At 46.5% G+C, this 12,156-nt stretch overlaps 1 protein-coding gene across 1 annotated transcript; it reads left to right on the top strand.

The window, feature by feature from the left end:
- The first annotated feature begins 4,271 nt into the window (after nt 1-4,271).
- Nucleotides 4,272-6,533, top strand: LOC139422445 (asparagine-rich protein-like). The gene has a single exon (XM_071173620.1). It carries the CDS (start codon nt 4,272-4,274, stop codon nt 6,531-6,533), a length of 2,262 nt encoding a protein of 753 aa, XP_071029721.1.
- The last annotated feature ends 5,623 nt before the right edge of the window (nt 6,534-12,156 follow it).

The raw sequence follows: 12,156 nt of genomic DNA, 5'->3' as shown, positions 1-12,156 counted from the left end.
TAATGATGTCATTGACCTTAACAAGGGCCTCAGGACCAGTGGAAGAAAAATAGCCCCATAACATCAAAAAATCTATCACCATATTTTACACTAGGTATGGGGTTATTTTCTGCATATGGTTACTCTTTTCGACGCCAAACCCACCACTTATGTGCGTGGCAAAAATAGCTCTATTTTCATGTCATCTGACTATAGCACCGGTTCCAACGCAAGTGCCAATGTTGTTTAGCCTCTACAAGATCAGTGGGTCCCCCACGTGATGGTTGAGCTAACGTAGGCTAATGTGATTAGCATGAGGTTGTAAGTAACCAGAACATTTCCCAGGACATAGACATATCTGATGTTGGCAGAAAGCTTAAATTTGTGTTATTCTAATTGCACTGTCCAATTTACTGTAGCTATTACAGTGAAATAATGCCATGCTATTGTTTGAGGAGAGTGCACGGTTATGAACTTGAAAAGTTATTAATAAACAAATTAGGCACATTTGAGCAGTCTTGATACAAAATGTTGAACAGAAATGCAATGGTTCATTGGACTAGTTTAAGACTTTGCACATACACTGCTGCCATCTTGTGGCCAAATATCTAAATTGTGCCTGGGCTGGAATAATACATTATGGCCTTTCTCCTGCATTGCAAAGATGATGAGAAAAAAAATACAAAAAACGCATGGTTTTTTCTTTGTATTATCTTTTACCAGATCTAATGTGTTATATTCTCCTACATTAATTTCACATTTCCACACACTTCAAAGTGTTTCCTTTCCAATGTTATCAAGAATAGGCATATCCTTGCTTCAGGTTCTGAGCTACAGGCAGTTAGATTTGGGTATGTCATTTTAGCCGAAAATTGGGGGGAAAAGGGGGCGGATCCATAATTAACAAACTCCAGGAATTTACATTGAATGACATTGAAATGCAGTTCTTTGACCATGCACACCAGTGGTAGGTTTGATACAATTTAGCTCAGTATTTATATTAGTAATTTTATGCTGTCTTTTTTGCTCATCTTTATCACGGGTGCCAATCATTTTGGACCTGAATGTATATGAAAAACAAAAAGACACCATGCTTTGTTGAGTTGATTTGTGACAGCAACAACTGCACCTTAAGAACTTGATTAAGCAAGTTTACATGTGTTATTGTCTAGATTCAAAGGACGAACAAGTATCACACTTAAATCACTCTGCACAAGTTTATGTAAATATATAGTTTAATAGTTTGTTTAACCCTTGTGCTTTGCTGAAAAAATGGGTCAGATTGACCCACACAGTTTAAACACATTCAAGACAGTCAAAGAATCAAGTAAAAACAGGCCAAACGTTATTTTGTCATGTCAGACCTTTAAAAAGAAGAAATACAAGAACATTTGATTTTAAAAAACTCTATATTTAAGAACCATTTGTTAAACATATTTCCTTTCTCACAAACAAGCATTTTCTGTTTGGAGCTCATTTTTGAGTGTCTGTGTCAGAGAGATGCTGCTCTCGCACTGAGAAGGAGAAGCTTGGGAAAGCTCCTTTTCACCCAAACATAACTATAAAAGTGCAACCAGAACCAGTCAAAACAAAATATATCAAAGACACTTGTTTATTTTGGACCTGTGCCAATATCTATACAGGTGAAAGCCTCCGGGTCAAAATGAACCACAACATCATGTTTGTATACAAAATCTACAGACATTGCACATCACGTCAGTGTGTCCACAATTTGAAGTTAGGTTTAAATTTAATTTCATGGAGAAAAAGTATTAACTAGTATTTTTGACAACTCAAAAGTGGAAATGGGTCAAATTGACCCGCAACATAATAGGAGTGTTAAGTACCTCTTAATGTGAAATGATCAGTTGTAGTATCTCTCCACTCTAGTGTTGAGTAAAATGAGAACGTTGATAAGATCAGATATGGCCCTCAACATTGTAACCACAGCCTGCTTTAAAGCTGTCACGGCTACTGCTTCCTGAACAGCCAAACCAGATCAGCATAATCTAACGTACATGCAAGCCTTGTTCCACATTTTGTTACGTTACACCCTTATTCTAAAATGGATTAAATAAAACAATTTCCTCAGCAATCTACACACAATACCCCATAATGACAAAGCAAAAAAGGCCTTCTAGAATTTTTTGCAAATTTATTACAAATAAGAAACAGAAATTCCTTATTTACATCAGTATTCAGACCATTTGCTATAAAACTTGAAATTGAGCTCAAGATAATCCTGTTTCCATTGATCATCCTTGAGATGTTACTGCAACTTCATTGGAGTCCACCTGTGGTTAATTCAATTGATTGGACATGAATTGGAAAGGAACACACCTGTGTATACAGTGCCTTGCGAAAGTATTCGGCCCCCTTGAACTTTGCGACCTTTGTCTTCCAACAAGACAATGATCCAAAACATAAAGCAAAATCTACAATGGAATGGTTCAAAAATAAACATATCCAGGTGTTAGAATGGCCAAGTCAAAGTCCAGACCTGAATCCAATCGAGAATCTGTGCAAAGAACTGAAAACTGCTGTTCACAAATGCTCTCCATCCAACCTCACTGAGCTCGAGCTGTTTTGCAAGGAGGAATGGGAAAAAATGTCAGTCTCTCGATGTGCAAAACTGATAGAGACATACCCCAAGCGACTTACAGCTGTAATCGCAGCAAAAGGTGGCGCTACAAAGTATTAACTTAAGGGGGCTGAATAATTTTGCACGCCCAATTTTTCAGTTTTTGATTTGTTAAAAAAGTTTGAAATATCCAATAAATGTCGTTCCACTTCATGATTGTGTCCCACTTGTTGTTGATTCTTCACAAAAAAATACAGTTTTATATCTTTATGTTTGAAGCCTGAAATGTGGCAAAAGGTCGCAAAGTTCAAGGGGGCCGAATACTTTCGCAAGGCACTGTAAATGTGATATTTCTGGGTTTTATTTTTAATAAATTTGCTAATTGTTGCTTGGCCATTAAGGGGTATTGTGTGTAGATTGATGAGGGGGGGAAATAATGTAATCTATTTAGAATAAGGCTGTAATGTAACAAAATGTGGAAAAAGTCAAGGGGTATGAATACTTTCCAAATGCACTGTACCCTACAGACGCTGATAAAAGACCCTTGTTGGCATTCTTTGAAAAGGGTATGAAGGGGGAGGAGAGGGTACTAGTATATTATTTTACCACAGTCCTTACTGTGACAAATAGCACAATCTGTTGCCATTGTGTACTGCTCCCCCCCTCGCCACTATGCCAACAGCAGGTGTGTGATGGCAGGACTGAAAGGGGAGTTCGAGCCCTGGAGCAGAGAGCGTAGAGCGACTCTGGAAAATCTCTGGATGAGCAGCAGAGGACGTACACACACCCAGAGACACACACACACACAGAGACACACACACACCCAGAGACACACACACACACACACAGAGACACACACTCAGGGTGAGATGGTGGTGCCAGTAAGACAGCCGTTGACTAACAGATTGCCTGCATCAGATTGAGAGAAAGAGGTAACTTACTTTATTCTGTGGAATACGGTTAGCTACCGTTTGATACTATACGATACATTATGGAAATATACTGGCAAAGTAGTTGTTTTGATATCCTTGATGGTTTATTTCTGAGTGTTTTGCCTTTGGGTTGATATCAGGGCATGTTCTTTTGTCAAATTATTGTGTGCGTGTGTGTGTGCCTGTGTGTGTGTATGCGTGTGTGCCTGTGTGCGTGTATGCCTGTGTGTGTGTGCCTTTGTGTGTGTGTGCCTGTGTGTGTGTGTGTGCCTGTGTGTGTGTATGCGTGTGTGCGTGTACGAGTGTGTGTGTTTGTGTAATGAGGGTTGGAGAGGGGTGGAGTGTTGAGTGTGTAAACCAGTAGGTGGGTTATTACACAATCTAACCCCTCCAGGGGGAACAGCAGTCAATAAACCATCTGCCATCATCATCATTCTCAGCTCCAGCCCAGTTAGTTCTACAGCACAGAGCCCTGATATGACCCTGCTCTCTGGTTTCTTTAGAAGGCCAACAATTCTAGACCCTTGATCAGAGCTATCTATCTATCAACAAAGGCATGTTCACCCCTCCCTGGTCCAGGCTTAAGGTTTCTTTAAACAGTTTAAACTGTTAAGCCTGTGCCTGAGTTTAAAGTGGAGAGTCTCCGGTTGCAGTCATCATATATTGGCGGACTAACTTGTGTTACGCTCCCTCGCACAGACGTCATGGTCTCACCATGATGTCTTTCTATTACTACTGGAAAAACATTTACAATTCACCCACATTCTAACCCTAGCATCATGTCCACACCACAGTTCAACACCAACCCTAGACATAACCCTAACCTTAACCCTAGCATCATGTCCACACCACAGTTCAACACCAACCCTAGACATAACCCTAACCTTAACCCTAGCATCATGTCCACACCACAGTTCAACACCAACCCTAGACATAACCCTAGCCTTAACCCTAGCATCATGTCCACACCACAGTTCAACACCAACCCTAGACATAACTCTAGCCTTAACCCTAGCATCATGTCCACATCACAGTTCAACACCAACCCTAGACATAACCCTAGCCTTAACCCTAGCATCATGTCCACACCACAGTTCAACACCAACCCTAGACATAACCCTAGCCTTAACCCTAGCATCATGTCCACACCACAGTTCAACACCAACCCTAGACATAACCCTAACCTTAACCCTAGCATCATGTCCACACCACAGTTCAACACCAACCCTAGACATAACCCTAACCTTAACCCTAACTTCATGTTCACACCACAGTTCAACACCATCCCTAGACATAACCCTAGCATCATGTTCACATCACAGTTCAACACCAACCCTAGACATAACCCTAGCCTTAACCCTAGCATCATGTCCACATCACTGTTCAACACCAACCCTAGACATAACCCTAGCCTTAACCCTAGCATCATGTCCACACCACAGTTCAACACCAACCCTAGACATAACCCTAACCTTAACCCTAGCATCATCTCCACATCACAGTTCAACACCAACCCTAACCTTAACCCTAACTTCATGTTCACATCACAGGTCAACACCAACCCTAGACATAACCCTAACCTTAACCCTAACTTCATGTTCACATCACAGGTCAACCCTAGCCTTAGACATAACCCTAACCTTAACCCTAGCATCATCTCCACATCACAGTTCAACACCAACCCTAACCTTAACCCTAACTTCATGTTCACATCACAGGTCAACACCAACCCTAGACATAACCCTAACTTCATGTTCACATCACAGGTCAACACCAACCCTAGACATAACCCTAACTTCATGTTCACATCACAGGTCAACACCAACCCTAGACATAACCCTAACCTTAACCCTAGCATCATGTCCACACCACAGTTCAACACCAACCCTAGACATAACCCTAACCTTAACCCTAACTTCATGTTCACATCACAGTTCAACACCATCCCTAGACATAACCCTAGCATCATGTTCACATCACAGTTCAACATCAACCCTAGACATAACCCTAGCCTTAACCCTAGCATCATGTCCACATCACTGTTCAACACCAACCCTAGACATAACCCTAGCCTTAACCCTAGCATCATGTCCACACCACAGTTCAACACCAACCCTAGACATAACCCTAACCTTAACCCTAACTTCATGTTCACATCACAGTTCAACACCATCCCTAGACATAACCCTAGCATCATGTTCACATCACAGTTCAACATCAACCCTAGACATAACCCTAGCCTTAACCCTAGCATCATGTCCACATCACTGTTCAACACCAACCCTAGACATAACCCTAGCCTTAACCCTAGCATCATGTCCACACCACAGTTCAACACCAACCCTAGACATAACCCTAACCTTAACCCTAGCATCATCTCCACATCACAGTTCAACACCAACCCTAACCTTAACCCTAACTTCATGTTCACATCACAGGTCAACACCAACCCTAGACATAACCCTAACCTTAACCCTAACTTCATGTTCACATCACAGGTCAACCCTAGCCTTAGACATAACCCTAACCTTAACCCTAGCATCATCTCCACATCACAGTTCAACACCAACCCTAACCTTAACCCTAACTTCATGTTCACATCACAGGTCAACACCAACCCTAGACATAACCCTAACTTCATGTTCACATCACAGGTCAACACCAACCCTAGACATAACCCTAACTTCATGTTCACATCACAGGTCAACACCAACCCTAGACATAACCCTAACCTTAACCCTAACTTCATGTTCACATCACAGGTCAACACCAACCCTAGACATAACCCTAACCTTAACCCTAGCATCATGTCCACACCACAGTTCAACACCAACCCTAGACATAACCCCAACCTTAACCCTAACTTCATGTTCACATCACAGTTCAACCCTAGCCCTAGCAATAACTCTACACCTAACCCTACCTTCATGTCCACACTACTGTTCAACAGTAACCCTAGCAAAAACCCTTACTCTAACCCTAGCTTCATGTCCACATCATGGTTCAAGCCTAACCCCAGCCATAACCCTAACACTAACTAACTTCCCTTCCTGATTGGCTTCATCCCAGGTGACTCTGACCACCCCTCTTTGCAATGTTTATGCTGCAATAGTTTATATGTGCTGGGTGTTCAGACTGCTTTATCTGATGTGTTGTCTTCAGCATGTTGCCACTAACCGTGTCTTTCTCTCTCTCTCTCTGTTTGTTTCCACTGCAATTGCTGAAGACACCACAGCCCAAGGACACCCTGACTTAAGTCCAGCTGGTCATGCCGTTGATCCTTCACCACCTACACCCCCCTCACCATCAACCTCCCCCTTACTGGATCTTAACACAGCCACTCCTGTCCATCTTATCCCATTGAGTCCGACTGCTATCAAGATCTCTTCTCCATCTTTTTAGGGAGTTTACCTTGCCACTGTGCTTCAGCATGCTCTTTGGGTTCTAGGCAGGGTAACTGTGAAGTTGTTTGATATAAACAAAAAAGGCTTTATAAATCAAATGGATCGATTTTCACTCAATTTCCACCCAGCTGCTGTGTTATTATGACAGTCAATCACCCATCTCTCTTTCCCTCATACTCCTCTCTCTCTCTCTCTCTCCTCTCTCTCTCTCTCTCTCTCTCTCTCTCTCTCTCTCTCTCTCTCCCCCTCTCCTCTCTCTCTCTCTCTCTCTCTCTCCCTCTCCTCTCTCTCTCTCTCTCTCTCTCTCCCTCTCCTCTCTCTCTCTCTCTCTCTCTCTCTCTCTCTCTCCCTCTCCTCTCTCTCTCTCTCCCTCTCTCTCTCTCTCTCTCTCTCTCTCTCTCTCTCTCTCTCTCTCCCTCTCTCTCTCTCTCCTCTCTCACTCTCTCTCTCTCTCTCTCTCTCTCTCTCTCTCTCTCTCTCTCTCTCTCTCTCTCTCGTTCTCCCACTGTTCGAGCCCCATCTTGTGTTAACTCTTAGCCAGGCAGTTTCTGTATCATATGCCCATGTCATATGTGTGTGTGTTTTTTGTTTTACTCGCAAGAAATCCTCACAAAGATAGTAAAACATGAAAAGTGGGGGCATTTCGCCGGCCCCCATATATTTTAGGCTTAGGGGTTAGGTTTAGGGTTATAATTAGGGTTTGGGTAATGGGTTAGGCTTAGTGTTAGAGTTAGGGTTTGGGGTTAAGGTTAGGGAAAATTGTATTTTGAACGGGAATCAATTGTTTGGTTCCCACACGGATAGTTTGATGGTCAGTTTGATGGTCAGTTTGATGGTCTGTTATTGGTGGATCACAGAGTCCCTCAGCGTCTGTGATCTCTTGGGATTTACAAATATAGCACTGCGTACCTGCTCTGATCCCATCGTAGTCTATTCACAGTGACAGGCACATTGTACTGTGAAGGCTTGCTCTTTTCACTACAGTACATGCAAGCACACACAGATGAGCACACACAGACACACACCTACACACCTATACTGCCTTAAAGCACCAGTGATAGCCCAGATAGTTCATCATTATGTATGAAACCAATATGGCTGGCGATGCTCAGGACAGGACAGGAGGGGAGGGGAAGGGAGTGGAGTTTAGTGGAGGGGAGTAGAGGGGAAGGAAATAGAGGAGAGGAGAGGTCCCATACAGGCTAATCATCTTGAGGACACGTCCCGGATGTGTTTTTCTCTTCTGCACACTCACCCCATCCATTGACCTCTACCCCTGATCACCCTCTCTTTCTCTCTCTTCTCTCTGCTCTTCTTTCTTTTGGGACCATGTTACAAGTGGCTCCCAGTGTTCTCCACTTGGAGGAGTGAGACTTTAATATTTTATATTTTTCTTCATATAATCCCCCTTTCCAATGCCCTGCAGCTAGGAATGACACAGCGGCACATGGCACCCTATGAAACGAGAGAGAGAAAGAGAGAGAGAGAGAGAGAGAGAGAGAGAGAGAGAGAGAGAGAGAGAGAGAGAAGGGGAAAGAAAGAGAGAGAGTGAGTGGAAGTGGAAAGAGAGAGAGATAGAGAGTGGAAGGGGAAAGAGAGAGAGAAACAAAGAGAAAAGGAAATAGTCTCTGAGGTGTTGTAAAGATAAGGTTAGTTGAGGGGAGAGAAAGAAGCCTAATGGACACTTCCTAATGGCAGTAGGACGATTAGTACAGGAAAGACCCAGTACTGACTTATGGGCTACACTCTGCTGGTTCTAATGAACACAACCTGACATGGAGCACACACACAGACACACAAACACATAGACACACAAACACACACACACACACACACACATTTTTTTGTACTTTACGCACAACTACTCTCTCTCATACTGTACGTGACCCGTTTTACATTGATTCTACTCAGATGTATTTATTCAGAAGGTAATCATATCCCCCTCAATTGAAAATAGCACCTTTAATTGCGCCATTGTGTCATAATGGTTGACATTTCGACAGACTGCACCATGCTTTCTTTGTTTCAAAAATCTTAAATAGGGAAAGAGCTTTGTTCAAATGATCCTCTCATACTCAACATGTGTGTGTGTATGCTGTGTGTGTGTTGTGTGTACACTCTGATGCCTTAATTACTGCATTTTCCTATGACGTTCTGTCCTGAGACTTGGCTCTAGCACAGCTCTGTCTCTCTACAGGGATTTTCCTCTGTCTTCATTAAGGAGAACATCAGGTGCAAATTAGAAAAATAACTTGTGCCTAATATAAACATGGCCCTTTGCCAAACACAGTAACTGTGTGTGTGTGTGTGTGTCTGTCTGCCTGCCCACTTGCTCATTAGCCAAACTCTGTCTGTGACTGCCATCTGGTGGTGAGACATGACTGGTGCAGGGAGGACCAGGGAGAGGATTTGTGGAAAGATGGCAATATTGAACTTGAACCAGGCATATGGGAGCAGGCATGGGTGCACAGGTTCAGTCCTCAAGGGCTGCAGATCTGCAGGTTTTGTTTCTGCCTTCTAATCAGGGAGTGATTTATGGTAGGACTGATGCTAAATCAGGTGTGTCTTCTTTAAAAACCCATGCATCTTCAAAACACTACAAACCGTTTCAATGACTGTAACCTGGTGGTGAGAGTTGACGGGTGCAAGGAGAACTGTTAATCCATTAAAAACCCCTCTAAACCCCCAGTATACTCCGTATCATATCAGATGACTACATACCACATACACCAGACCCTACCTCAACCCCCAGGGGGGGATGAGGAGATATGGGGGGGGTAGCATGGGCTAGTGTGGGGGATTTGAGGGTGACGGGGGGGGCTCAGGGGTAGTTAGATAATCAGTGGCGTCTAATGACCCCTCCAGAGAGACTGCTTCTAATCTTCTACACCTCAGGGAGCTGCCGGGGCTGCCGCACACACACACACACACACACACACACACACACACACACACACACACACACACACACACACACACACACACACACACACACACACACACACACACACACACAGAGAACCACAAACACAAACACACACACACACATACAGAGGGCCCCCTTCCCACATCTGTGGATGAGGTCCTTTGTTGCAATATGTGTGTGTGCGTCCGTCCATCCATGCATGTGTGATCATAATATTGCGTCTGTATTTTCACACATCAGACAAACACTTCCATCCAGACCCACACCACACACATTATCAATGACAACCTCAGTTCGACACGGTCATGTGGGTGTGATCCCTTCCCCAATGTGTCCTCATGTGTAGCACACCTAACATCACATTGGTGATGAGAAGGGCTAGGATGGAGTGGTAGGGGTTTTGATTCAGAATGAGGCCAATAATAGGAAAGAGACCATGGTGAGGCTGAGAGACAAGACAATGGGGGCTAGAGGAAGGGAAGTGTGGTTTTAGAGAGACAAGACAATAGGGGCTAGAGGGAGGGTCATTTTCTAAATGACCTAATTAGTGGTTTGGAATGTCAGCAAATCAATGCAGCTGCAAGGGTGGAGGAGCTGGAGGGATGGAGGAGCTGGAGGAGCTGGAGGGATGGAGGAGCTGGAGGAACTGGAGGAGCTGGAGGGATGGAGGAGCTGGAGGAGCTGGAGGGATGGAGGAGCTGGAGGAGCTGGAGGGATGGAGGAGCTGGAGGAGCTAGAGGGATGGGGGAGCTGGAGGGATGGAGGAGATGGAGGGATGGAGGGATGAGGGCGGAGGGTGGAGAGTGGAGGAGCTGAAGGGATGGAGGGATGAGGGTGGAGAGTGGAGGAGCTGGAGGGATGCAGGGATGAGGGTGGAGAGTGGAGGAGCTGGAGGGATGGAGGGATGAGGGTGGAGGGTGGAGAGTGGAGGAGCTGGAGGGTGGAGGGATGGAGGGTGGAGGAGCTGGAGGAGCTGGAGGGATGAGGACGGAGGGTGGAGAGTGGAGGAGCTGAAGGGATGGAGGGATGAGGGTGGAGGAGCTGGAGGGATGGAGGGATGAGGGCAGAGGGTGGAGAGTGGAGGAGCTGGAGGGATGGAGGGATGAGGGCGGAGGGTGGAGAGTGGAGGAGCTGGAGGGTGGAGAAGCTGGAGGGATGGAGGGATAGAGGGTGGAGGAGCTGGAGGGATGAGGGCGGAGGGTGGAGAGTGGGGGAGCTGGAGGGATGGAGGGATGAGGGTAGAGGGTGGAGATTGGAGGAGCTGGAGGGTGGAGGAGCTGGAGGGATGGAGGGATGAAGGGTGGAGGAGCTGGAGGAGCTGGAGGGATGGAGGGATGAGGTCGGAGGGTGGAGAGTGGAGGACCTGGAGGGATGGAGGGTGGAGGAGCTGGAGGGACGGAGGGTGGAGGAGCTGGAGGGATGGAGGGTGGAGGAGCTGGAGGGATGGAGGGCCGAGGGTGGAGAGTGCAGGTGCTGGAGGGATGGAGGGGTGAGGGCAGAGGGTGGAGAGTGGAGGAGCTGGAGGATGGAGGAGCTGGAGGGAAGGAGGGATGGAGGAGCTGGAGGGATGGAGGGATGGAGGGTGGAGGAGCTGGAGGAGCTGGAGGGATGGAGGGATGAGGGCGGAGGGTGGAGAGCGGAGGAGCTGGAGGGATGGAGGGTGGAGGAGCTGGAGGGATGGAGGAGCTGGAGGGATGGAGGGATGAGGGTGGAGGGTGGAGAGTGGAGGAGCTGAAGGGATGGAGGGATGAGGGTGGAGGAGCTGGAGGGATGGAGGGATGAGGGCGGAGGGTGGAGAGTGGAAGAGCTGGAAGGTGGTGGAGCTGGAGGGATGGAGGGATGAGGGTGGAGGGTGGAGAGTGGAGGAGCTGGAGGGATGGAGGGATGAGGGCCGAGGGTGGAGAGTGCAGGAGCTGGAGGGAAGGAGGGATGAGGGCCGAGGGTGGAGAGTGCAGGTGCTGGAGGGATGGAGGGGTGAGGGCAGAGGGTGGAGAGTGGAGGAGCTGGAGGGTGGAGGAGCTGGAGGGAAGGAGGGATGGAGGAGCTGGAGGGATGGAGGGATGGAGGGTGGAGGAGCTGGAGGAGCTGGAGGGATGGAGGGATGGAGGGTGGAGGAGCTGGAGGGGATGGAGGGATGAGGCGGAGGGTGGAGAGTGGAGGAGCTGGAGGGATGGAGGGTGGAGGAGCTGGAGGGATGCAGGGTGGAGGAGCTGGAGGGATGGAGGGATGGAGGAATGGAGGGTGGAGGAGCTGGAGGAGCTGGAGGAGCTGGAGAAGCTGGAGGGATGGAGGGTGGAGGAGCTGGAGGAGCTGGAGGAGCTGGAGGAGCTGGAG

The sequence above is a fragment of the Oncorhynchus clarkii genome, chromosome 12, assembly GCF_045791955.1.
Source record: "Oncorhynchus clarkii lewisi isolate Uvic-CL-2024 chromosome 12, UVic_Ocla_1.0, whole genome shotgun sequence".
In the NCBI taxonomy this organism is placed as follows: domain Eukaryota; kingdom Metazoa; phylum Chordata; class Actinopteri; order Salmoniformes; family Salmonidae; genus Oncorhynchus; species Oncorhynchus clarkii.
This window is presented reverse-complemented; position numbering and strand designations above follow the sequence as displayed.

Excerpts from the sequence above, each read along its gene's own strand:
- LOC139422445 (XM_071173620.1), top strand. The coding sequence starts at position 4,272 with ATGTCCACACCACAGTTCAACACCAACCCTAGACATAACCCTAACCTT.